We start from the raw sequence: 27,432 nt of genomic DNA, 5'->3' as shown, positions 1-27,432 counted from the left end.
TTTCATAAGGCAGTAAGAAATTATATTTGTAAATGATGAGTGGTATATTTTTAAATAAAATTCTTTCTATTAGCATGGGAATAATTGAAATTAACAATTCATATTAGAATATCTTCAGGTAGAAGATGCAATAACAGGCTGGTAACAAGAGGAATACAAGTTACCAGCTCAGTCTTGAAGCCAGTACAGCTTTTGTTTGTTCCTTCTGTATGACAGACACTGACATAGCTGACACATCTGTCATGTGGCTTCACTATTTTCAAGGCTGTTGCCAAAACTTCCAGCTTTTAAGAACTGAACCTTCACATGACTAACAGGTGAATCCACTCAATTTCCTGGCTCCTGACAGCAAAGTGAACTAGGGGTGTCAGCCAGTAATCCAGGGGATTGTGATGGCTCTCAGAAAAAAGCCCCCAAGTGCTCTGAATTATGACTGGGAATTTGTGCAACACAGTTCCATTTGCTCTGACACCAGCAGGATATCAACAGCAGCAGCTGACAGGCACTGCAAATAAACTGCATTCAGAAGTCTGGCCAACATGGGTGAGAAAAACCTGCACAAAAGCAGGAGGGAAATCAGCATTTGGTATTTAGCGGTCTGCAGGAGAGAAGTGAGTACAGACACAAGCTAGAAATAGTGGAAATGTGGTGGAAATGTTGTCCAGCTGAATTCCAGATCAAGAAGTTGCTACATTGCTTTTCTTCAAATTAAAATCCATCAGTAAAGATGGGGAGGTAAAAACTGCTCTCTGAGATTACCCTAGCCCAAATTTACAATTTCTCATGCACCAGACACTTTACAAAACTGAGGCATGATATTTCACAGTAGTTTTCATACAGAAAAACTGTATCTGCATTCCATGTTTCTCTCCTAGATAAATGCACTGCGCACTCCAACAAATCCAAATGTTGCCACTAGGGTATCCCAGCTCCTCACAAGAGGAACTGTTTCAGCAGAGCAGGATCTTGGCTAACCAAACACTTTCCACAAACATTGGGATTGTGTCAGAACCAGTATGCTCAATCTTTAAATTACAGAGTATATAAGTGATTATAGTCTTATTATTTCTGGATGCTTAGCTGGCCTTTTGGAAAGGTTCTTGGTTTCTGCGTGCAGAGGAGCTGGGGCCCTTTCAGCCTGGCAGTCTGCAGGGTGCAGGGAGGGATGCCCGGCTGGAGCATCCCCTGGAGCAGCTCCAGGGAGCACAGCTGGCCAGAGCACCATGGAGGAGCCTCCAGGGGAGCCTGGCACGGCTGGGCTCGGCCTGATGGCCCAGCACAAGGCAATGTTTTGGAGAGCTGCCTATCATGTACATGGTTACTGGCTTGTTAAGCCACCTCAGAATTAGTAATGAAAAGGAGGCTTTCATCTAGTGCAAAAATGCCAAAATTTACACTCAAGTAAGATGCTGTCTTCTGTACCCAAACTATTTAAATGATGGAAAGAATGAATTGCCAAAAATCTCCAGGCAACTAAACCAACGGTCTTAAATTCATAATAAAAAAAATCATCAATAGAAGTTAAAACTAAGTACCTACAAAAATCAGTCCCTGAGTTACCAGGGCTGTTTAGGCTGTAGATTTTAAGGTCAGTCCAGCCTCAGCAACCAGGAGCTTTGCACTGTGATTAACCCTGGGCAGGAGGCTGTGCCCCAGGGCAGGAACCAGCCCCTTCCAGCCTGGTGTCTGCAGCACCTGCAGCCTCCAGCAGACAAAACCTGCAGCAGACCAGCCCTTGTGCACATTGCTCCAAGAGAAAGGCAATCACTGTCAGCAGCTTATTAATTAATTATTTCCTTGTTTAATTTTCTGATTAGTAACTTACCGTGTAAAACAATAACAACTCCAAACAGTATTTCATGCATTTTCTAGCTAAAAACATTAGTAGCTGATGCTTACCTAAATTAATGTTGCACTAATAATGGAAACTACAGTATGACCTCTAAAACACAATGCTAAAGGCTAATGAGCATTTCTACTTGGATACATGGAAGGGATGAGGATGTGGTTGGATGCACTACAAACATCTACACACACTCTGTGGGAAAAAAAGTTTAAAAACAAAACAAAATGAGGATTCACAGAAAGCGCTGAGTTATCACCTTGAATCATACTGGGGGAGTGGAGAGGAATAGCTGCAAAATAATTTAGAAAGCAAATGGGAAAATTAATGTAAGATAATTAGAGGCAAGCAACAGAAAATATCAATAATAAGTGCAAAGAAAAAGTAACAATCAGAAAAATAACAAAAGCAACATATTTGAAGGCCAGCCTTAGAAATTATTTGGCTTTTGGTTCACATATTGTGACATATGTCATATAAAATATGATACACATGGGAAAAAAGTCTGAAAGGGAGGGTTCATTTAATTAGTCAGCACAGCTCTGTAAGTTCTCTGGAAAATGCAGAAGCACAAGGAGAAAAGCATTTGCTGTTTACTCAGTCAGCAGAGAATTTATTGCAACACAATTTCTTCATTAAATTCCAAAAACATGCTCCTGTGCGCCACGGAAAACCAGTTCTTGCACTTTCCTAAAGCAGTTTGTTTTCCAGAGCATAATGTGCAAACATATGTGTGGCAGGATGCTTGAAAGGAGTATCAGTCCATGCCATCCATTGCACTGCTGTCAAAAATGAGTTCTGTGTGTACAGCAGGCTGCAGTAAACTATATACAGTTAATTTAATTTAAACTACATATAGTTAATATAATTTAAAATACAGAAAGCTATAAAGAAGCTGATTTATGCCACTTTGCAAGACTGGATCCAGTATTTCTGAGTTTTTCAATATTTGAAGGTAATGTGGCACACTCATTTCTTTCTTTCAGCTAAGGAAATGAAGGAGTTAAAGGCAACACGAAGAGACAACACCCACATTTGACTTTTGGAAAGCTGCAGGAGTAAGCTCACATCTGACAGCTGAAGGTCATTTTGGTGAGGGTCTCTACCCTTCCAGAGGCCTCAAGATTCATGATGCATTTCAATGTACTGCTTACAATGGACCCCGTTCAAAACATATGCTGGCAAAACAACTTATCTCAACTCAAGAAGAAAAACATAAAACATTCTCTTGGCTTGAAAAAAGGAAAAACCAGAAGAGTTGAAATCACTGCCAACAATTTCTCCTCTCTCTGTATCCTTTCACTGATACATTGCTGGATCTCCACATCCTGCTCCCAGCACTCCCCTTCTGCCTGGGTGAGGAAAGGAGAGCAAACATTGATGCCTTCTCCTGACAGTGGGGAAATGGGGAAAGAGTGACCTGAGGCAGCAGTGCTGCTCCTGGCATGGCACAAGGGGGGGCCCTGGGATGATGGAGATGGCCACGAGCAGTGGGGACAGAGCCTGGCCAAAGGGCCACCACAGCCCCTGCCCCCAGCCACAGACAGAACTGGGGACAAGGACAGAAACAAGCAGAAAAGGATTGGCTGTTCAGGAACAGACTGGCAGAAGAGATGTGAAAAGTCATGGTCCTCTGCATATCAGATGTGTGCACTGTAAGATTAGAAGGGAACATCTGTTGATTGCTTCTAGGTGAAGATAACCAGGAAAATCAAGCAGGATATTATAACATGGGGCCACAACTGAAAAGCAAATAAGCAACGAGTGAGATTTGTGGGGCTTTTTTCCTTGACAAAGGAACTGGATCCTCAGAGCATCATTTCTGATTGTTCTATGTCAAATAAGAAATGTAATGGGCCAGAAAAGCCTTGAATGTTTGGAGAATATTTTGGTTTATGCCCATTTGGAGAGCTATACCTGTTTGGAGGATATCTGTCCCTCTCCCTGCCACAGTTTGCTCCCCTCTGGGCAGCAGCTTTGCCACCTCCGCATTTGAGAGGGCCCATGAACCAAGGGAGCAGACCTCATGTGGAAGCCCCCATGTCCACAGAACATGTTTGGGGGGCTGGAACCACTGGTGAACATGCTGAAGACCTAAGGGCAGGCAAGGACTGTCCCAGAGGACTGGCAGGAGGAAAACATCACACCTATCTTCTATCAGGATGAAAAGGCACCAGAAAATTTTAGACCAATCAGTCTAGCCCAAATTACCAGAAAATATTCAGGAATAAATTATTTAATAATCACTCTATAAGGGCCTAAAGGATCAAGGTAATTAATCAAGCTATTACACCTTTCCTACCACCAGGCTCAAAATAAAAACAAACCAAAAATATAAGTGGCAAGAGCAATTAATGCCAAATGAATTTTAACTCCTTCTTTGATGTGTGGAAGTACTGCCTAGGTACCTCAGCAAGCAATGGAGGAACAGAACAGATAAGGTAAGTGCAGGATCACCAGAGCAGTTACCTCAAAAGAGATACCATCAGTGCTTTCCTGTTACACTGAAAGGGAACTTCAAGGGCACATCTCACTCTGCTGTCCTGGCACAGGTACCTGGCTAAATGTCTTCACAATTTCAGCACAGAAAAAAGGTCTGCAAAGTCTTTGGAAAATAGGATCAGAATTAACAGCTCTCTTGCTAAAAAATGGAAAAAGGGGCTGGAAGCAGCAAACTGAAATAACCATAGAGACAATTGCAAACAGAGGGGAGAAACCAAACACTTAAACACAACAACACCAGTAAAAATTAACCAAACACCAGGATCTCAAGAGAGAGCCAAGAAATTCTAGCAGATCACGAACATTCACCAACAGAAAACTGGAATTACCAAAGGGATAATGCTCGTTGTGGGACTGCTTAAGTGTGTGCTATGTGTCAGACCAAGGAGGTGGAGATCATGGCTTACAAACAGGCTCCCATTAGAGAGAGAGCTGGGGCAGAGCCATGGGGAAAGCACCACCAAGGAGGGTCTGGGACATTTTGGTCTAAAAGACAGGATTACATGTCTTCAGATGTAGAAAACAATTGTTAAGAGACCAGTAAGATCTTGTTCTCCATGCCCACTATGGACATGACAATGGATATCCACCATGGGTAAGAAATAGGCTGAGTCTGCAGCAATGAAATGTTAAGCCTAGTTCTTCACTAGGGGAAGAAATAGTAAAACACAAGATAGTGGGCTCCTGAAGCTGGGGGCCTATAGAATCTCTTATTTTTAGCAATTATTAGGACATTAAGCATCTTTCAGAAATAGCTTGGCTACATTTTATCCTACAGCAAAGGAAAAGGTTGGGCTACCAGTTCTCCAAAGTCCTCTGCCAAAGCACCATTCCATGATAACCAGCAGCCTTCAGCTTTTCATACTGCAATTCTTGACATTTTACAGCTAGCACTGATCACATGCAGCATTTTATCAGCTTGGGACCTAAAAATCCACTGCTGCATAAATCTGTTCTGCAGATGCAGGTGCAGATGTGCATTGTGGGACTGTAGCTTTAGGTTTGTGGGGCTTGCTGTATTGGAAATGAAATATTTTGGTATGTGCCACACTCATTGTTATGATAAGAATGTAATTAAAGCGGATATGAGATTTTATGTCCTGATCTCAAAAACTAAACAACAAATATTTACACTAGACAATCTAATAATATGCAAAGATTACTTACACATTCATTTGCAAATTTTTACAATATGCATTCAGACATCACTACTACTGCATTTAAATCAGGTGTCTGTGTGGCACTGTCAAGAAGCACCTAAATTACAGTGATGACTCATAAGTAAACAAATAGCACCACCAAAATCAAACTACAGATATTGGAGACTAGGCAGGAGCTTGAAGTATAAATAAAATAAGAGCCCAAATTAAAGCCCCCCCATTTTTTCCTCTATGAAAGAACAGAAAACATAACATACTATCTCTGATTTCACAGTCCAAATAATTTAACACAATGCAAACAAAATCATTTATGACACTGAAAGCAAAGCATTAGCAACAGAAAAAGCAAAACAGGACTCTTAAAGAGAAGCCTGCAGGATTACAATGTTCAGGCATTCAGAAAAATAAGTTCAGAAGCACGTTTCTGGTTTGATATTCAGGAATTTAGACTGACTCCTGTTATTAAGCACCCTCCTTGAAGTCAGTGTGAATTTTGCCACTGGCTTCAAGTGGAGCAGGAACAGACATGTTATCAGCCATTACAGCAGGCTCTATTCTGCAGCTAACAATACAGTTCCACATCTAAAGATAAAGGAAAACTGTTAAATGACCTACCCAGAGTGGATGGGACTGGAAACAAGGTTAACATTGTCCAAGGTGTCTGCAGCCCAGCTGTAGTGCCTGAGAGAATCAGAATCAAACTCCCTTTGAAATGTCAGGTGCTTCAAAACAAAACAGATACATTGAAAATTAGAATTAACATTAACATTAGAAACACTTGCCTTAAATACAAACTTGTCAATATATAAATACAAAATTGTTAATATAATAATGTTAAATTTAGATCTGGTCCTTTCCATTTAACAGTGTTGATACCTCCAGGGTTAAATTACTGGAAATCCTGTAACAGAAACATGAAATACACACACAAACTCTTCAAACATTCTTTCTGCCCACTTTCTGCACTTCCTCCAGTTTCAAGAATGTCTCTCCCCAGTCTTTACTTACTTTAATGTGCCAGGTTAAAAAGATTGGAAAAAAAGGAATTACCATTTGTACTGCAGTCACACACCACACAGACAGGCAGTGTAACACCACCCCTCAGAGGGTGCCATTGAGTAGATCCTTATTCAAGCAGAACCTGGGAATAACTTCCCTGGGAGTTTCAGCGAGGCTGTGAAGGCAGGAGGAGGTTGGTTTCACACAACCAACACGGGCACTGCTTCGTGGAGTGCCACTGCCCCTGCTCATGTGGCCAGAAATAGCTTTAACCCTGTGGGGCTATAATTAACTCCCTGAGGTGTGACTTGTTCCTCCTGCTGCCCACGCACACGGACACTCACACATCCTGTGCCCCACAACATCCCCCACACTGCAAACCCTCCCACCACTGGGCACCAGAGCTATTCCAGCAGAACACTTGCTTTCCTTTGTTTCTCTTGTCTTAGGAAACTAAACCAACTACACTTCAAATACTGTTCCCCCCTATTTCCAGGATGACATGAAAGCCACTCCCCAGTTTAAGAAGCACCATCATAAATAACATTAATACAAGTAAGTGAAGAAGCAACACACAATGCTCCCCCAAGATGGTGTTAAAAATGTCAGTGTTTCCTGTAAGTAGGTTGTTTGCTGCTTAGAGGCAAATGCAGCTAGAGAGAGCAGCCTGTTTGCACTGAAACCTCACGGGCTGTTTTCAAATCAATTTCAATGGGTTCAAGTCAAACCAGAGCCAAGCACACGCTTCTAAAAGCTTATTATTCCCACCTGGGTTTTTTTTATATATTGACACATGCTGGTAGTGGAAATTAATGATTTTGAATAGAAATATCATCATTAGAAGTAAATCTGGCAAATTCAGTCATAAACACACAAAAGTTCTTCTCTTGAGAAGAGTCCACAAGATAAGCAGGCAGATAGCTGCTGTGTTGCTGGCCAGAACGTGCAACACTCCCATCGCTCTGGGGTTTCCAAAAATCTGCACTCTTTAGGCATTTCTTTCATTAGAAATGAGGTTTCCTTCCTAGGTTTCCTTCCAAAAACTATTGACACCGTAATTCAGTGCTCTTTGACAGAAACCCCTGCAGAGTGCAGCTTTGCTCTGTCACTCCTGGCTCGCTGCCTCCTCCCTTTCCTAGCTCAATGTTTCTATGAAGGATCTTTTGTTAAACCCTGGGCTCTAACAGATGCACTTGAGGCCTCACAGTTCAAGCACAGACAACAACAATAGAGGGCAAACTTGCGTATGCTAAACAGCAAAATACACCATCAGACATAAAAGGTAAAATGAATGCTGTCAAAACAATGACAATTAAGCATCCAAAGTGGACTTAATTGGCACCATTTGAAATATGTGTTGTAATTAAGTTTAATGAAGACAGTTTTCTCAGCCTTTCCAATAAGACACTAGGGATTCTGCAACATTTCCTGGAGAGCCTGTGGTTCAGGCAGGAAAGTCAACACTGTGGGCTTCTGCTGTTCCAAGTGATTTGTGTGAGCTCACACTGAGCACATTATTACTTTTGATACCAAACAGTGTAATATTCAGACAGGTTGTCTCAGGCATTGTAAAAATTCAGATAAACAAAAATACATTTGTTGTTTAGCTCAGTGATAAACTTTATCATCAAAAATAGGTCAAAGTAAAGAAACACAAGACATGGGCCAAAAGGAACAACACAATTTGGTGTTGGTCCCTAAAAGGCCTGCTAAGCTGTACAGCATCACTGCACTGGGGTACAGGACACATATCAACAAATAAATGTGGGGTCAGGTGTTCTGTAAAAAGGATGATTTTTCACACAGATAAAAAATGCTTATGTTCCCTTAGCAGTGGGATATGGAAAACTAAACAGAGCCATATAAATTCCAAGGAAATACCATCACTCCAAAATAATCTGCACTAGACAGAGGTGCTCCTGCACCTGGATGTGCTCTAGGTTTGCCTACACACCTGGGGGGGTTCCTCAGTCCAGCTCCATGCCCTCAGACACTCTGTTTCCCACCAGGTGACTGGGTTTTTATAAAACATTCCTTTCTGACCAAGTGCAATCAAACAGATCTTTTGGACATGTGCAGAGCAAGCAAAAGCCCAAAGTCTGCAGCTAATAATTTTGGTGGAGAAAGGGAGTAGGAAAAGCTGATAGCTGGACCCACTCATCTTACACACAGCACACATCTGTGAATCTCATTTTTTCAGCCTGTTGAGGTGCTGGATTTTCCATGCAGGCAAAAAAAAATTAAAAAAAAATCTTCCTGTGTAAGTTGCAATATAAGCAGTCCAGAAGACAGTACATTGTCAGTGACATTAAATCACAGGATCCATTCTGTGTTTGGTCAGGTCCCAGTGTTCCCTCCCTGGACTGAGGGAGATTAAAAATGCATTGCTAAAGGGTGTGGCAGCCTTAGATGCAAATGCGTGTATAAAAATACTGAGGGTTCTGCTGGCAAGGATCCTGCTGCTTGCATAACTGAATATCCAGGCTGTGTAATATCAAAGTTCAGCAAACAGAAAAATTTATGCTTCCTCCCAGATGAATTTATCTAGACTGAAGTGATTCAGCAAGCTGCTATTTAATGGACAGCCCGAGTCATCCTGCCTTTGGCTGATTAAATTCAGAGGTTGATGTAAATTATTCCATGGAGAAGTCATTTGGATTTAGTCTGAGTTGCTGCATCCAAGGGAACACGGCAGAACACAGAAATTTTAACTTTGCTCCAGCCAGGTTATGAGGTACAGTGTGGCCTGGATTCAGAGCTTCCTGTGAACAGGGTCAGCAATAAACCACCAAATGCAAGCAACGGGGAAAATCATGACTTCTAAAGAACTACTAGAAACTCTTCTCTAACACTCCATGTGCTATGCAGGCAGTGAGGTTCAGTAAAGAATGGTTTCAAATCATCTTCATTTAACTCTTTCCAATCTCCCAAGTCTACCAGGGATCCTGTGGAAATGTGATGGGATCTGTTCTCTTAACCAGACCAAGAGGCTGGCAAATGTTCCTTACTCTTTTACATACTGATGTTTGTGATAAAATTAATTCCCAATAATTGACTTTGCTGCTGCCATGAACTCCAGACAGGTCTGAGCTGTACAAAAGGAGAGGAAATGGCATACACAGACAGGCAATGGATCACTCTGTTTCAGAGCAGTGTGATTCCCAAAATAGCCTTAACTCCTCTCAGTTCCCAGACAGACTTTCAGAATATTGATTTCAAACCACAAAGACCTTTGCTCCTGTGAATCCCATTGGTGGAACACAAATTGGTGCTTTTTTTCCCCTGCTTTCTACCGCCATAGCAGAGGTTATCTAGGAGCCCATCAATGTACAGAGGGATGAGAAAGAGGGGCAGGGATATTCTCCATCTCCCAAACACACTTCTCCTGTTTCAGCCAAAAGCTAGGGCAGGGCTGGGCAGGAAGCCACAGGAATTCCAGAGGATGGATATATTTCTGTCAGGACATGGAGGTTTGGAGGAGTCATGGCAGAAAGTTTTGCCTGGGCTCCCTTTCTCATAAAGATAGTTTGCTGCTTTCACGTTTGTTTTGCACAGAATCATGGCTTCACTAACCTCTCAAGACAGGACTGATATTTTTTCCCAGTACCACATTCTTGGAGATTTGTTAAGCACAGAGCTGGTTTTAAGCCTTGTTATGTGCACCCTAGCTGCTCAATCCATGCCATCTGCTTTAATGGGAATCACAGCCATGGCCAGAATCATAAAATGATGCAATATATTCTCAGACTGAAGAGTCTTCCTCTCCTCTGAAACTTCCATTGTGTCAAGAACGCTTAATGAAGTCGTACTATTAAAAGGCATCAAAGCAGCTTTAGGTGCTCAGCCCTGACACAGAATTTCCAGGGCCAGTAGCTGCAGATTTTGTTTTATGACTTCAAACCAAACAAAACCACAAAATCACTGCTATGCAAACTTTGGAAACTCTTCTTAGATGGCTGTTGCAAATTAAGGTTATTGGAGGTTTACAGCATTTCACTTAAAAGTAACAATCTAATAGTAAACATTCTGTTGCTAAAGAGACCCCAATTTCTGCCATTCTCATAATACTACCAGAACTGTGTAAAAGCTGTAGTAAAACTGGATGGCTTATCCCACAATAGAATTTACAGACTAATACAATCAAGGTTTAAAATGTACAAGTCCTGTTTTGTGAACCCTTTTCCCCATGAAAATATCCTCTGAGATCAATAACCCCCCCAGTGCAGGAATGCTCTGTGAAAACAGCAGCAGAAAAGCTCTGTTTCATTGCAATCCACCTTATGCTCTTCTAGGGCATAAACAACAGTTCCACTCCACTTCAGTGCTCTCCAAGTAAGGATTTTAATGTGAATTTTTATCCAGCTTCCTAGCAGGTCTTTGACTTCTGTGTATCAAGAAACTCTTGAGTAATTCAGTTAGATTTGGAAATCTGAAGCAAGTCCACCAAGGAAAATGCTGGGGAGCTCACAAACAAAGCATACTGTACTCAATCATCCCCAGCTTTTGGGAAGACTTTCCCACGCTATCATCAGGTCAAAAGATGCTGCTTTTGTTGCATTAGTCATTGCACAAGTGTTTGGAAGATATATAAACTGAAGAGTCTACACTAGCTTAATCTTTACAAGGCCAAATTCTTCCCAGGAGTGAAAAAACAAGGACAGCAGTTGGAGTCCCCTCCATGTGGACAGGGCAGGCAAAGTAATTCCCAGTCTGTGCAGTACAAAGGTTGCTCAGTGTAAAACTCATTGCTCCCAGCTTATCAAAGCACTCTGAAGATACACAGGAGCCTCACAGGAGCACCCACTGACCTCAGCCAATAACACTCAGAGACATAACAGGTCCCTTAAAGACTCTTTTGGTTTGGGCCCTCACCACCTGCCCCTTGCAGGATCCAACCCAGAGAATGGCAACCCCACCATCTCCTGTCCACAGCTCCTTCCCTGCCCCTCTCCACCAGCTGAGAGAGCAGCCAGAGCCTCTGGAAGCACAGCTGAGGCCTGCTGTGCTTCCATCAGCTCTGGAAGCACAGCTGAGGCCTGCACACTGCACAAACAAAGCACAGCTGCCCTGTGGCAGGGACGCAGCACGTACCTGGTCCTTGGCTGGCACCAGCAGCTCCTCAATCATCATGCTGTCCCGGGCATAGGAGCTCCTGTTGAGCGTGTAGGACCTATCCGAACTGAAGGAGCGGAGGCTGTTGTATTTACCAGTTATCAGAGAAAGTGCGGGTGACAATGAGGTGAACAGAAAATAAAAACAAAAAAATTAATACATGCAACTTCCAGGGATAGCATCAAATGGCAAAACATACATCATCTGTGAAATAAATACAAGGAGGAAAATGGAATAAGAAGTATTTGACTATAGTTAAATATTCCCTACAATATGCATAAGCAAAATCTCAGCAGATGCTTACTGCTTTGGCAGCAATGTTGTGGCTTTAGAATAAATCTAGAGAGGTGTATTCAAGTATTTAGATGAGCTTTGATAAGTATCTCCATGCCCTAATCCTGAAGGGGACCCACGAGGGCAGGTCCCAGGGGAGCTGGGGGAGGTCACAGTGCCTGCCCACAGAGCTCAGGTTGCTGAGGCAGGTTTAACTCAGAGCAAGGTTTATGTGATGGCACTCTCTTTGTGGCTGAACCACTTCTGACATTTTACAAACACTGCAGTTATCCCTGTAGTTAGAAAGGAAAGGGTAATAAGTTTGAAATGAAAGGAGAAATAAATTTGCTTAATGACAACTAAGTACTGATTCTGATGTTTGGGAATTATTTTGTGCATGTTAAACTACTCAGAAATAACTATGATCACTCTTAACGTGTTGCAATTAACCCAACGTAGGAGTGTTTTACATTTAGCCCTGGAAGGTACATTATGGTATGTGCTAAAAACATGCTGCAGGCCTAGACATGCTTGCTACGTGACAAAAAATAAAGTAGTAAAAAATGTGAATTAATACAAAGCAACATCCACCAACATACTACACTTTTGAACTAGCAACACTTTTCACACTCAGAACTCTACAAGGTGTTTCATGCATTTAGTAGTTGCTAATTGAATTTCTCTAATTCCTTAGCACACGTTCCCTTCTTGTGCTGGAAGCAGAACTGGGATCTTAATTACACACTGTAGGCATATGTTAAGCAGATTTTTACATGATAAAGGGCATAAAGAATTTAAGTTATATTTGTTATAACAGAGGGATACTCTCTAGGGCTGAACCCCCTGCTCCCCAAAATAAAAGCATGTCACTTCCCAATGCTAAATAAAATGAAGATGAGCAATGGCAGCAGCAGAAAGATGAGAGAGATGTAACACGATGCCATGCCTTCTTACCTGACTTTTGGACTAAAGCAATTTACATTGGAAAAGAAACAGGAGAAATAGAAAGCAAAGAATCAGACAAGAAAAGCAAGATGTTATGGCTGGATGGCTTATATATTTAATGTGTTCATTTCTTAATGTTACACTCAGAATCAGCAGTAAGATACATCCACAGAATACTTTTTTTTTTTTGCTAAATTAAATACTTCACAGAAAAAAACCACTGTATTTGTCTCCTCTGAGCATAACATGGGCAACGCAAAAAATGAGCTAGGCAGCAACAAATAGTAATGGCACTGCTAAAACCAGAAGCATGGGAATATCAGATTCCTCTCAAAGAAAAGATAACGTGGGGCTGAACCTCAGATCTCCCTAACAGATGGTGACTGTGCAATCTGCTCTCCCACCTGCACACCCTGTGCAAGCAGAGAGCTGCGAGGGGTGAAAGGGCTCAGGTAAATCAGTGTGGGCTCTGCACACAGAGATGCTCCCTCTCCATCCCCAGTGCCCTGCTCCAGCCCTGGGCACAGTGGCAGGGCTCTGTGATCACCCTGCTCACACCAGACTGGAAAGCAGCATGTCAACTTTGTTAATTCACTTTACTATGACACGAGATTCTCCCTTCAGATCTGATTTGCTGATTTTCTGGCTAATGGACTACTTAGTACATTCATGAGAAATGCCAAGATGCTTTATCTCATAAATACTTATTAACTTCCCTAAAAATTGTAAATCAAGCACAACACGGCTGGGGACTACTAAAGAGCAAATTTCCACTGCATGCTTGCATTTCTAACGTGGCCATAAGAAACAAGACTGAAGGGTAGACATCTAAGCTTTACCTTATGGGAGTTGCCATTTGCTGTTAGACAATGAACTCACTTTTTAAAACAGATCTTTAAACTACAGCATAGGAAAAAGCCCTCAGGGCTCCAGCTTATGAGGTTTAATTATTAGCTTCAGTACAATTCAACTGTCAGTAACTACACTGCAAATCCACAACTATGGAAGCAATCTCTGCTCACACAGTTTTAACTGTTTTGAGCAACGCACACTGAAGGCTTTAGCAACATTAAAAAATAAAATCTAAAATGTTGATCAGGAAATACCTGCATTGAAATTAACATGAGTCAGACAACACATTAAGTTACAATGTTTTATCAGGTTCACAGGAACTTTGGCCTGTTTTTAGCAACACATAATCCATTCCCTGTCAAAATAAATCCTCCAACAAATTAAGGGAAAGCTTGCCTTTTTTTTCCCTTTTTTTTAGTAGGGAAGAGCATTTTTTTTAAATGTTGTCTTTCTCAGTTGGATTACTCACTAGCACCTTTAAAGAAATAAAAGCACCAAGTAGCAAAATGATTTGTCATTCAGTTTTTCTGGCATTTACATTCTTCAGCAAAACACACCCACCATTAAGGAGCCCTCTACTGTGAGCATCAGTCTGACCAGTAGTAGCCAAAAGAAACCAGGCTAGGTCAGTTTCTGGAGCAGCTGCAGACTGCTAGCAAAGAGGTACCTTGGAGATGTTCGGAGCAACGAACAGAGACCAGAAAAAGTGAACAGCTCAGTTTTGTGTATCACTGCCATAAGAAGCCAACATGAATAAAGAATATGAAATAAAACTGCAATGAACATATGCTTCAAAGGATGTGCACCCCCTCTAGTTCACTTCAAAACAGACCCCAGAGCTGTGTGGAAGAGTAAAGACTTGTTCCTGGGGCGCACACGAACGCGAGAAGCAGCAAACACAGTACCTGGCGGAGCGCGCTCCCAGGCTGAAGCCCATGTATCCTTCAGCAGGCAGGGAATCATCTCCCAGCTCTTTCAGATCCTGGGGTCCGAGGTACTTGTCTGTGTCGCCTGTCATTGCATCCTCACCTGCTGGGACAAAAGCCAGGCTGGAATCAGAGCTACACGTAGGGCAGATGTTTGTGCGCTTACTAAGTCATAACGCCCTTCCCTGCTCGCCAATAAGGAATCAATCCAGTCACCCCCACTTTCCCTAAGGCTCTTTCCACGTTGGATGTTAATTATCCACCCTCTGAGTCTGCCTGAGAAAATAATTTTATTGGGGGACAAACGAAAGAAGCAAGATTCCACCTTGACGTAAGCCCAATAAAGTTATACGAGCGATGACTTTTGCCCAATCGTCTCAGCAAGCTAAAGAGCTCCTCTGTACTTTGCATCGTTGCGCTCACTTTTGCTTTCCTTATGGAAAAAAAGAAAAAAGCCCGAGCCGACAAAGTTGGATCGCTCCGTGTGAAAGAAAAAAAAACCCAACAAAACAACAAACCAATCGACAAAACCAAACCAACCCCCGGCTGTGAGACACAGCGTGTTTGCCACCAGTCCTGAAAAGTGCAGCAAGCTTGAATGGAGGCTGAGGAGGGGAGGAAGAGGCCCGCCTTCCACCTTGGGTATTTCTCAATGCCTTTTGGACGTTTGAATGTAAGACGGGACTTTTAAAATTAATTAATTTATTTTTAAATGAAGCGCTCCTCGCTGCCAGGCTGGTTTGCGAAGGTGAGCGCTGCCCGCACTCGCTCTGCCCCATTCGCAGCCCCATCCCCGCGGTGGGGACACAGCCGGACCCCGGGCACGGCCGGCACACGTGGGACACGGCCATCCGCACGGAAGGAGATGCTGAGCTGGTTTATCCCAAACAAGCCCAAGAGGAAGCAAAGTTGGATGTAGGGAGCGGCGGGCAGGCGCCGCAAAGGGTTAACGGAGCAGCTGCCCGGCGGGGAGCATTTGCATGCCATTACATCATGCGAACCTACATTCCTGCACTGACAGAGCACGTCCAAAATACGCCTTTTGCCGTGTTGGGTCCCCCCGCCCCGCTCCCACAACAGCACGGAGCAGAGAGAGATCCCCGCGAACTCACGGCTTACCGATATCCACTCTGCCCCTTGGTTGTGAACCCTTTTAGGAGTGTTAGGTTTAAACTGCACAACAGAGAAGTTTAACAACAGCGCGATCCCGAAGGTAAGCGAAGCCCGAGCCCAGCCTCACGTTTCCCGCTTTCATTCAAGGAGTTTAGACTGGTTTCCATTCACCAAACTCAGGAAACCACAGGCGAGCTCCGGTTTTAAACTAACAATCAAGTCTAAAAATACCCCTTCAGCTACTGCTTCGCAAACGGCAAACAAACAGACCAACTTTCTCCTCCAGCCCAGCAACAACCAGCATTTTAAGCAGCAGATGAAAAGCTAAAATGTCCACAATACACCGTAAAGCATTCAAAAACCCGAAACACAAACATCATACATCAAGCGAAACTTTAAAAAGTCTTACTGTTTTGGAAAGCCATTTTCACCAGCCTGGTCTATAAGATTTTTTTCCCCTGGTGTTTCCAAGAATTCCTATTAGTCCTATTAGTCCTTAAGCAGTGATTTAGGCTTAATCTCCAAACCAGCACAAGCAAACTAATCCCTGTGGGTCATATTCGCTTTCCACACAACAACTGAGATCTTCTTAACATCTTGATCTCTTCGTATGTATTTCAGGACATGTGCATCTTTGTCCTCTCAACTCAGATTAAAGTTCTTTGCAAATACGAAACAAAACGAAAAGTACTAAGTTAAAAAAAAAAAAAAATCCCTTTTTAATCACTCTGCAGACATCCCTTTAAAGCTTCTGCTGATTGGATTACAGCCTCCCTTGGCAAGCCTCTTGAATGGTGACATAAATGCAGGCACTCCAGTTATTTGTATGTAAATCGGGGTGCTGCGAGGGTGTAGTTTTTCTGTAACCCGATGCCGGGGCTGCGGGGAAGGCGCTGCCTCCGCCCGCCCTCCCTCCATGGCCGGGCCGGGGGAGGGAGCCCGGCCTGGGCACACCCCGGGGCTGGGGGATGGAGCCCACCCTGGGCACATCCCCTCCCTCGGTCTGGGGGTGCTGGACAGGGAGGGAACCGCACCGATGCTGGGAGGTGAAGAAGCGAGAGGTCCGGGCAACTTTCAGCAACTACCAACTGAGCCACTAAATTTGGAAACTTCTGCCCCTGCAATACCTGGAGAAAAGCGCTAAGCTACCGAGGAGGTATTTTCTTTAAGGGCATCGTTTGTCAAAGGCAATGAGAACGAACCCCCATTCAGTCGAGCCGTAAAACACATCAGATGTTATCCTGCTCTGCAGCTAATCCAGCCGGGGCAGGATTACTCTGATGAAATGCGCTCATCAAAGGAAAAGCTGCGCCTAGGAGTGGTGGTTTCAAAGAATTCCACACATTGTTTTGTCATCGTGGGAGGCTGGGGCAGAATGGGTGGTGCACGTTTCAGCAATCCCACTCTGTTTAATTAGGTGCTGCAGCCTAATCCTCTGCGCTCCAGGTAACGCTGAGCGCCGTGTTTGCTCTCGGCACACGGAATTCCTGCGGAGAAGGTCCCAGGGAAGAGTGAACACAAAACTCCGAACGCAAACATAGAGAAATGGCCAACAATGAGGCACCGATGAAAAGACACCGATGCAAAGACAGCACCAAGGATGGCAAACCGCACTGCTTTGCTGCCTTTGCCATCCTTCCCTTCCTAACAGGCTACACACGTTGAAGAAAGGTGATGTCCCTGCTAATGGTTAAACACAGCTATCACAAGTAGAGGAAACAGCTCAAAGTCCAGGGAAAAACAGCAGCAGTGGGTCAAAGCAAGGCCCATCAGTTCTAGTGCACCCTGTCTCAGACAGCAGCCGTATTTCACAGCAGAGTATGGGAACATGGACCAGCAGAAGTACTCCAGGACATTTTTCTAGCTGGCACTGACTTGAGCACATGTTTTCTAAAACAAAGAGGTCTGTATAGTCATGAACAAGTTTTTTTGGGGGTTTTTCCTTTTTAAATTCTTCCAGTTACACTTTGAACTCGCATAGACTTTTTATGCTCCCCACACCAAGGACCCTTGCAAGAAGTCATAAAAGTCAACTACCTCCTGCAGGCAGAGCAGCCCTTTCAAGCTGGATCTGCTTCCTATGGTTTCACTGATGCACCATATTTTTAGACTTCTGGCGAGCAGCAAGCACTGCTGCTCACTTTGCCACCCATTTTATGTTCCAGCCTATCCCTCACTCAATTTGTTTGGTTTTATTTTCTGGGATAGAAGGTTTAGAGGTGTTTTTAGTCTTTCCCCCCCAAGAATCATCTTTCTCATCCCAAGTTTTCCCTGTTTTTCTGGTCCCCAGCATGTCTCCTACAGCTGGAACTGCAGGAGCTCAGGGTTAGGTGTTCTTTTAAGAGGCCAGTGAGAAACACAGGCTCTCTGGCAGCAAGAGAGAAGGCATCATGTGGCTTGGGAAAAGTCCCAGACAAAATTTAATCATAGGCTGGGATCCAGATGAGCATTTGTCACTTGGCTCTGCTAAAGATACCTGAGGACTTCGCCACTCCTTCATCACAGCCTGTCCAGAGCTGTCCTGATGGCAGCAGAGGCAGAGCCACAGGGAAAAGGAGGATGTTTCAAGTTGTAGCCAAGGTTTTGGTTTCACAAAGTATGGAGAAAAGCCAGTACCAAACCACTGAAGCTTTTATGAACCTGTGAAATTTTATGGAGCCAAAGAAACTCTGAAAACTGAGCTTAAAAATATAATAAATCAACCACACCCTAAATGACCAGTAACAGATTTTTCATGCATGGTGATGTTCTGACCTGTCTTAAATGCACTCAAACCGCTGCATCTTAGCACCTACTCAGGGATCAGGCAGTGTGCATTCATCTTCTGTTAGGACATCTGTCTAATCTTCCAGGGATTGATTAGCATGATACTTATTCTTACTGAGGCAGGCATCTCCACTAAATGGGTTTAAAACTGTGTCCTGGTTTACACCCAAAAAGTTTGTTATCTCCTGAAGGCCAAATAAAAAAATAAATAAAGTCAAAGCTCAAGAATAACTGTTTTTTGATAATGTCTAAACTCTCTGATTGAGTTTATGGATTGATTTTTTTTTTCAGTGTAGCAGTTTCCCAACACTTAACCTCACTTGGGCAGACTTGCCAGAACAGTCTAGGAAACAGAATTAAAAAAATATCTCTTCTCAACCAGTTTGACTCCAAACCAAACTGTCCCCAGCAGGGAAGAGAAATTACACAATTCCCATGTAAATACTTATTTAGTGGGCACAGCAAGACATAAAACACAAGGAAATGGTTTCCTGACATTTGTCCCTGAGCTCTGAGTCTCTACTTTCCAAATTTCTCTTATGAGTGAAACCTTGAGGGTTGTGGCTCATTGAGAAGCCATTCAACAAGTCTGTCTCAGAGAAGAGTTTTGGCTGATGATATGAACACCAGCCAAGCCAGGGAGAGCTTGGATTTGTTTGCTAAATTTGTGCCTTTCTCCCACTTGGAAATCAGCTCCCTGGCTCAGAGATTTGTCAGAGTGCCTCAGCATCTTGAACGGATTTGCTTCGACTGGTGTGAGTGGATGCTCTGTATATAAATACCCCACTAACACTGAGTGATGGGCGTCACTGAAGTTGTCTTTACAGATCTGCAAATCAGGGAAGAGACACAGGCCAGCGGTTATCACCTCAAAGCCTGCAATTCATCACAAGCCTTGCAAAACACCTGTTATCTGACTTGTGAGCTCCCTTTCAGCTGGGTTTGAAAAAGACCCTGTCATCTCAGCATCACAGAATGTCCTGGGTTGTGAGGAACCTTAAAGATCATCTTGCTCCAACTCTGCTGCCATGGGCAGGGACACCTTCCACTCAACCAGGTTGCTCAAAGCCACGTCCAGCCTGGCCTTGGACACTTTCAGGGATGGAGCATCCACATCTACACTGGGAAACATGTAATAGCTCCTCACCACCCTCAAAGTGAAAAATTTCTTCCTAATTTTGAATATAAACCTACCCTCTTTCAGCTTAAATCCACTCCCCTTGTCCTGTCAGAACATGCCCTTGTAAAAAGTTCCTCTCAAACTTCCCTGTAGGCCCCATTTAGGTACTGGAAGGTGCCCTGGAACCTTCTCTAGGATGAACAACCCCAAGTCCCTCAGCCTGGCTTCACAGGAGAGGTGCTCCAGCCCTCTGATCATCTTTGTGGCCTCTTCTGGACTTGCTCCAACAGCTCCATGTCCTTCTCACGTTGGGAACCCAGAGCTGGATGCAGCAATCCGGGTGGGGTCTGCTGAGAGCTGCCATGGTGCTCTGGATGCTGCCCAGGACACGGCTGGACATTTCTGGGCTGCAAGTGCACATTGCCAGGTCATGCTGAGCTTCTCTTTCACCAACAGCCTCAAGCTCTTCTCCTCAGGGCTGTTCCCAAATACATTCTCCACTCAGCCTGGATTTATGCTTGGGATTGCCCCAATCTGGATGCAGGACCTTGCACTTGGCCTTGCTGAGCATCATGAGTTTCACACAGTCCCACCTCTCCAGCCTGTCAGGTGCCTCTGGGTGGCATCCCTTCCCTCCAGCACATCACCCACACCACAGAGCAAACCTGCAGAGGGTGCACTGACCCCACTGTCCACACTGCCAACAAAACTGTGAAATGGCACCAGTCCCTGAGGAATGGCACGGATCACTGGTCTCCCCTTGGACACTGAGCCTTTGAACACAACTCTGAGTGCCCCATGCAGCCAATTCCTCAGCCCCAGAGCTGTCCATCCATCAGATCTCCCTCCCCAGTTTAGACACAAGGATGCAGGGCAGGACTGTTTTGTATAAATGACTCTCTCAGCTCCCCTGTCCACAACATGGGTGCAGAACACAGTCTGCAACCTGCAAGGAACCAATTGTACTACCTGCATTAGTTAGTGACGAGAATAAACCTCCCCAGATCTGGCTTTCAAAAGGATCCCACAGGTTACAATTGACATTTTTAGCTCCAGCACCCAGGCTCCCCACTGGGTGTTTCTGGTCTGCACCTCTCTGTGCAGAGGGACACAGCAATTCCTGCCCTGCTCACCCACACTGCTATGCATCAGTGTTCCTGTCAGCTGGAACAATGCAGTGTTTGGAGCAGGACAATGGCCCAGGAGAGCTATTTGGGAAACATGTATGTATGGGAAGAACATGATCCTTTTGGAACTGCACAATGACAGATGGGGAACAAACCAAAAGCCTCAATGCATGAATTAAACAAGAGCTGCACACAATGGACTGAAATATCTTTTACACCTTGCTGCTTGAATGCTATGAAAATTAGAAGTAAATACATCAATAAGGATGAAGAAAGAGAGACTGACTAAAGAAAAACAAGAAAATTGAACACAGTCATTTGCTTTAAAAAAACCCAAGAACTTTGTTCTTTCTGCCATTGATTTCGACTATCAGCCATTTCTTCCAAAGTGTTTTGATATCTTACCCTCTTGTCCAGTATTCCATTTTTCAGTTCAAACAATAAAACATTTATTCACTTAAAGGAGCATCAGCAAAATGATTATTCCAGGAAAGTGAAGGTAATTTGATCAAAAAATCGTAAGAGATTCAGAAAAAATGTTAGAGGATTATCAGCAATAGCGCAAAGAATTTTTGAAAGCACTCTTAATTGTAAAGCAGAAGTTATTGTTAGTGGGATAATAAGAAAATTATCTGAAAGGATTAGTTTTCAGATAGATGAAATAAAGGGAAGAGGATTAAGTTAAATATCAGTGCAATACAAAAATGCACAAATACCTTCTTCAACATCTGACAAATATTCAGCATCACTGAGTATTTCAGGGGCATTGGCTTTACGCACTGCATGATTTAAATAAACAAAACAATTAAAGAAAAGCACATACTATTGATGTGTCAACAAAAATCAATGTACAACAATAACAGATGTGCAATGACCATATCCAACCAATAATGTGTGTTAGTCTTGGGTTTTTTAAACAGACATTTCTTGCAAGCACAAAGAGTGAAAAAAAAATTAAAATTTTTTAATACCTTCATCATCAGACATATCAAGAACTTCATTCATGGTTTCTGGTACATTCATTTTGTGCTTTTCTGTAACAGTCTGTAATAGAAAAAAGTAATTTTAGAGTGCAAGCATATTTTTTCTTAAAATTCTAGTTATTTTTAAAATTATATGCAAGATAAGATTTTTATCTGCAGTTAGAAAAACAACACATTTTTTAGCTTCCTATTCACTTTCTATTTTAAAGACACATTGAACTATAAATTAAAAAGACTACAGAAATAGGCAATATTATATTTGTTTTTTAAATGATGTTCATATTGTCGTAGCAGAAAAAGCTCAAGTGGAAAGCTTAGATGATGATATCAAAAGAAGAATCTAATATACTGAAATGAACTTCATTTTAGGGGGCTTAATAAGAACTCTAGGTAATCATCTAAATTTTGAGCAAGGAATATGTCATCTCTAATAAAACCAAACTTTCTGAGGGAAGCATTTCTCCTTTGACATCAGAAGATTTCCGCAATTTGGGAGCAGCTGAAAACCTTTGTGAATTTTTTTCAGAGGTGCCTCAGCATGAATTGTGTGTTTTTCCCACAAATGAGAACAATTGTAACCACATGCAGGCTAAATGATACCCCTGAAGGGCTTCGTGCATGAAAGACACTCAGAAGTGGTTGCATGGCTTTTATCCCTATGTTTATATTGATTCAAAGACCAATATAAAGAAAACAAAAGCAGAAAAGAAAGTTCTGAATGCACCTGAAATCTGTTCCTAGAATACCTGTATCCTGAGAATGACATATACATGTACTTTTTACTTTTCCAGCACAACAACCATGGGTAGAGGTCTGGGTCAGACCAGAACTTGTGCAGAGATATCATTCAAGGTGTGCAGTGGAATTAAAATAAAACCAAACCAAAAAAAAAAAAAAAAAAAAAAAAAAAAAAAAACACAAAACCAAAAAACAAAACAAAACAAAAACAACCCACAAAAAAAAACACCCACAAAAAACCCACCAAACCCAACCTCAAATAAAAACTCACTCCCATCTTTATGGGGATTTCAGACTGTATTTTTTTTAACCACTGTTACTTCTCATGCTTCATATGCAAATAAGAAATCATTAAGAAGTTCAGGAGGGCAAAATAGCCCTTCTATTTTCACTTATTTTAAAAGATTTCAGTTTTTCCTCGGGCCTTAAGAGTACTCACTTGGCATTTCATGTTTCTTAGGCTACTGCCATCACTTGATATAGGCAGAAGAGCTCCTCCATGCTCAAACATTACAAAACCTACAGAAAATCCTCATGCAATTCATTTTGTGGGAATTACAAAGCTTTCTAAAACATTGTTAAACCAGAAAAATCACTGGACTTTTTTCCAGGTCCTACTGGACTTTTTTTTATATTGGTGTTTGAGTATAGCTTATAGTAAAATTAGCTACATTAATCCCTGATGCCTTTAAATTTAGCTTTGGGAGTTGTTTAGCCACAAGCCTCAAAATATAAGTCTCAGCAGACAAACTGAATGTTTAAAACTCTCAATTGTAAATCAGATTTCACATCTAGACTTCCAAGGTCTCAAAATTACACACTGATACGTAGCATATTCTGATTTTAATGAAAATTATTTCTGGGCTTCTCTTGAGAGCAGATATTTGAGGTTGTAAAGATCTTTCAGCATCAAACATTTCCTCAAGCACAATTCAGAGCCTGACCCACCATCTCTCTACTCTTCATCTACAGAAGATAAATGGTCAGTCACTTTATGCACGACAAACATTCCCATCATCTTGGTTTTGAAAGCCAAGAACAGCCTTGTGATATTGAGAGATTTTAGCACAAATATGTGGTTTTCCTGAAATTTAACTGAATAGTAGGTAGTCATTCAAGTTTTGCTATCCTGTATAATATTCTCCATCAAATTTTTCTGTGTGGAAAAATGCTTTGTAATCTTTCTAAAGAGAAATTTATTCCTGAGAAAACAGAGAGAAAATGTGTAAGGAAAAAAAAAATCAGCATTACTTTCTAGCATATTCCTTTATATTATCTTTTGTGTGGATTTTCTGTAAACTACTGAAACCACAACCAGGAAAGTCACAGGAAGAAAAGGTGCATGCAAAAACAGAATAAAATCTGCCTGTCATCCCAAAAGCTCATCATATTGCAACCACCTGCTTGCACAGAGACCACACAAAGGGGCGATGGCAAAACATGGAACACACACAGTAACTCTTTTCCACCCCTGGTATGTCTAAAAACACATACATGTGCATTTTATCTTTTTAATCAGAAAAAGGAAAATAGTTGCTGAGAGCCAATACTCTGAATTTATGTTCTTCAGACCCAATTTGGGCTTTATTATGATGATAATGCATGGAGGTACCTTGCCTCAGAAAACTTCTTCAGAGAGCAATTTGGCAAAACATTAGTGAACAAAAGATCCTTCTGAGACATATTTTGGATTCTGTGCATGTTTCTGACAGCAGGTAATGTTTGACCACTGCTAGTCCCCTCAGTGTCTCCTGGCTCATGCTTCCTGAGAGGCAGGACACACAAGCTGGAGTTCTCATCCACATCAGGGAATGGGGATTTGGAGTTTCAGGGGCTGGCTGTGGCTGCTTGCAGAATACAGCCTCTCACCATCCCATGGAAGGGGCCAGAAACCACACAATGAGGAGCCTTCAAGCAAATTCCAACCATTTTTTAAATATTGGAATGGGTTCTCTTAGGTCAAATTCAAGCCATTAAGCATCAGATGGTTGGGAAATGCTCTCAAGCAGCTTCTGTTTACACAAGCCTGCAGGAGCATCTTTTCAGCAGCAAAATTGTTCCCTAAACAACAAGATGTGTGGACAAACATTGTGTGGAGAAACAGTGCAGTTGTGACCAGTCCTTTTTCTGCTCAGTTGGTGCTTTTTCTCTGGACATCCTAAGGTCTACTACCTTAAAAACAGACAGCTCACATTTCACTTAATATCGACTTTATACTGCTAAAAAGTATAACTGACTGGAATCTTGGTAGTCATGTAACTACACAAAGTTTAGTTATAGTCATACTCTGGCTTTGGAAAAATTCTTCCATTCCCTACTGAAGTGAGCTGTACTTACAATTGTAGTCATGGTCTCCTCTGTCACCACCTTCAGCGTGTCAACAACTGAAATGTAGCCAAGTCGCTTAGCAATGGCCAGGGCAGTGTTTCCATTCTAGCAATCGAAACATTCATAACACAAGTTGAATGTTAGCAAGGGGAAGTGTAGGAACTGCTGGTTAATTAGGGAAGAATGTAAAATAAAGTAAAAATTGTTTATGTTTTCTGATGGAAATAAATATTTGGGTAGTAGGATATGTAAGTGGGATGAAATGGGATGAAAATGAGGAAGTTTTCAGATGTTTGTTGTTCTCTCTCTCTCTCTCATCAAACCTCTCTGGGAGAGACGACGGAGCAGAGGATGTGGCGGTGATGGAAACAGGCTTCCCCTGCTCTTTTCCTGTCCCACCAGAGCCCTTTGGCAGGCCAGCACTTACCACAGTGAGCTCGTTGGGCGCGGCGCCGTGCTGGAGCAGGACGTTGATGATGTGCGTGTGCCCCTGCTGCGCCGCCTGGTGCAGCGGCGTGTACCCATTCTGCAGGCACCAGGAGAGAAAAAAAGCAACCCTGAGGTGGGCACAGTGCTCACACACAGCAGGGCAGCCCCCCCAGGGACAGCTGGGACACTCACCTTCGTTTTGGCGTTGACTTTTGCAGAATGCTGCAGGAGGAAGTTGACGATTTTTATGTTTCCGTAGTGGCAGCCAACGTGCAAAGGAGTGTATCCCATCTAGAATGAACAGCAGCAGTTAGTAAAGGGGGATATCACACACGTGCCCTGATTTAAAAAAAAAAAAAAAAGTTAAAAAAAGCAAACAGGCATGAAACAGGAAAAATCCCATTAAGCTTTAGTTCTTTAGACTATGTGAAAAATCCTCCAGCCTTGGAAAAAACCACACTTCTCATGAAAGTCAATTAAAGTGCTCAGTGAGTAAGTCCACCAGCTCCCTCAGTGCCTTCAAGTGGATCCCATCTGAACCCATAGACATGTATGTGTGTCTCTAGGTGGTGTTGCAGGTTGCTGACCATTTCCCTTGGATTATGGAGCAGTTCACACAAGGTTACCTAATTTCAGTTGTATTAACACAGGCTAGGAGTGGGTAGCTGTGGAAGTTACTTTAAATTTGTGTGTGCCATTCATTTCCAGTTAATGACATACCCTTTGCCATCTAAAGCAACTACTAACTTTGACAACCGGGATGAGTTAATCAGTGCCAGAAACAGCACTGAACTGAAATTCCATTGGCATCAGCAGAATGAAACTTTCTGCTGACTTACGTGAACATTGGATCAGATGCCAAATGACTACAAGGAGCTTTTCCTGCACAGAATAATGGCCCACAGTGGTAAGAACTGGAGCAGTAGCTTAAACGTCATCATGATCTGAACACATGGAGCTCCTCTTACAGATATTGTTAGCCTAAGGTTGGCCAAATGACTTCCTGTTCCTAGGAGTGCCTGGAGTCTGACTCTGACAGGGCTCCCTGGGCTGCCCAGAGCCTTGATTCCTCAGCAGAGTGATGACTCACAGTCATGTACCTCAAACACAGCTTCTACAGCCCCTGCCTCTACATGGGCCAAAGATAAACTCAGATTAAAGGATGGCCAAGCTATCAAAACAGTTCAAAAAGCAGAAAAAAAAATAAGGCTGTGAGACCTTGTCCTACAAAATCTTAATTCCCTTCTCCCTCTTCAATATACAGGCCTCTTAACATGACCAGCAAGGTCAAAAAAAAAATAAAGAATAAGACAGCATAAAACCAACTGGAGAGATGAAATCCAAAGTGAAGGACCACCTGCCAAGAACCCCCTGTGAATAACCCCAAAACATTAAAATCTGGCGCATATCAGAGAGTCAAGACCAGCTGATCTCAGCTTTCCCTTTGAAGTGATCTGTAAAGGCTCCTCTCCAGCCTGTAACAATGAATACTGAAAAAGGAGCTCTCAAGCCCCCCATATTTACTGCAGTGCAATGACAGTTTCCTTCTAGAAATGGTACACACAGAGACTCACACGTTGTGCCTACAGAAATGGCTGGAGAAGCAATAACTGATGCTCTCTGACACTCCTGACCCATCTTCTGTTTAAATCTGAGACTAAGTGAAAGCTTTTCCACAGTTAATTGGGAGGAGAAGGAGGAAATCATGACATTTCCAGGGTCACAATCCAGCTGGATCTGAAGGAGGCTCCTCTGAAGCTCTGATGTTGTGTGTGGCAGCTGGAGGGGTGTGCACTGAAAGGCAGCTCCTGCCACAGGCACCACACATGTTCCCAGCAGCCTTGTGGGCACCTGCTGAGCCTGCTGGCAAAGCACCAGTCCCCTGCCTGAGGTCCTTGCAGGGTCCTGGGAGCTCCTTTTGTAAGTTTGCTGTAGCCTGTGGTCACCTCGTGTCAGGTCCTGTTTGGGCCAGCAGCCGCTGACAGCAGAGGGACAGGGATGTGACACAGTGTCACGGCTGGCTGGCCCTCAGCACAGGACATCTTCCTGCTCCCAGGCAGTGAGGGCATGGCCAAAGTGAAACTTGTCAGCAAAATGCCCTCTCAGTGCCTGAAACCTGGGAGGATACATCCCTGACTGCTCAGGTGCCTGCACGCAGCTCCTGCCAGCTCAGGAAGGCACAGCAATTGCACCCCAAGATCCCCAGTGGACCAAGG

The 27,432-nt window shown here is 43.0% G+C and overlaps 1 protein-coding gene across 33 annotated transcripts in view; it reads right to left on the bottom strand.

Annotated features, from left to right (window-relative positions):
• ANK3 (ankyrin 3) overlaps window positions 1-27,432 on the bottom strand; it is a 342,435-nt gene that overhangs the window by 56,234 nt on the left and 258,769 nt on the right. For 14 of the 33 annotated variants that reach the window (XM_074544616.1, XM_074544617.1, XM_074544611.1 and 11 more), the window contains exons 19-27: window positions 25,409-25,507; window positions 25,215-25,313; window positions 24,797-24,892; window positions 21,710-21,782; window positions 21,455-21,517; window positions 14,592-14,718; window positions 11,596-11,698; window positions 6,121-6,227; window positions 2,103-2,135 (exon numbers count right to left, since the gene is read on the bottom strand). In XM_074544616.1, the coding sequence (XP_074400717.1) occupies window positions 2,103-2,135; window positions 6,121-6,227; window positions 11,596-11,698; window positions 14,592-14,718; window positions 21,455-21,517; window positions 21,710-21,782; window positions 24,797-24,892; window positions 25,215-25,313; window positions 25,409-25,507 (800 nt within the window). The remainder of the gene's footprint in view (window positions 1-2,102; window positions 2,136-6,120; window positions 6,228-11,595; window positions 11,699-14,591; window positions 14,719-21,454; window positions 21,518-21,709; window positions 21,783-24,796; window positions 24,893-25,214; window positions 25,314-25,408; window positions 25,508-27,432) is intronic. The other 19 variants (XM_074544615.1, XM_074544626.1, XM_026794077.2 and 16 more) reach the window with 10 other exon arrangements.

This window comes from Zonotrichia albicollis, chromosome 7 (genome assembly GCF_047830755.1).
Source record: "Zonotrichia albicollis isolate bZonAlb1 chromosome 7, bZonAlb1.hap1, whole genome shotgun sequence".
NCBI lineage: Eukaryota > Metazoa > Chordata > Aves > Passeriformes > Passerellidae > Zonotrichia > Zonotrichia albicollis.
The sequence above is the reverse complement of the archived record's forward strand: the minus strand, read 5'-3'. Positions and strand labels throughout refer to the sequence as shown.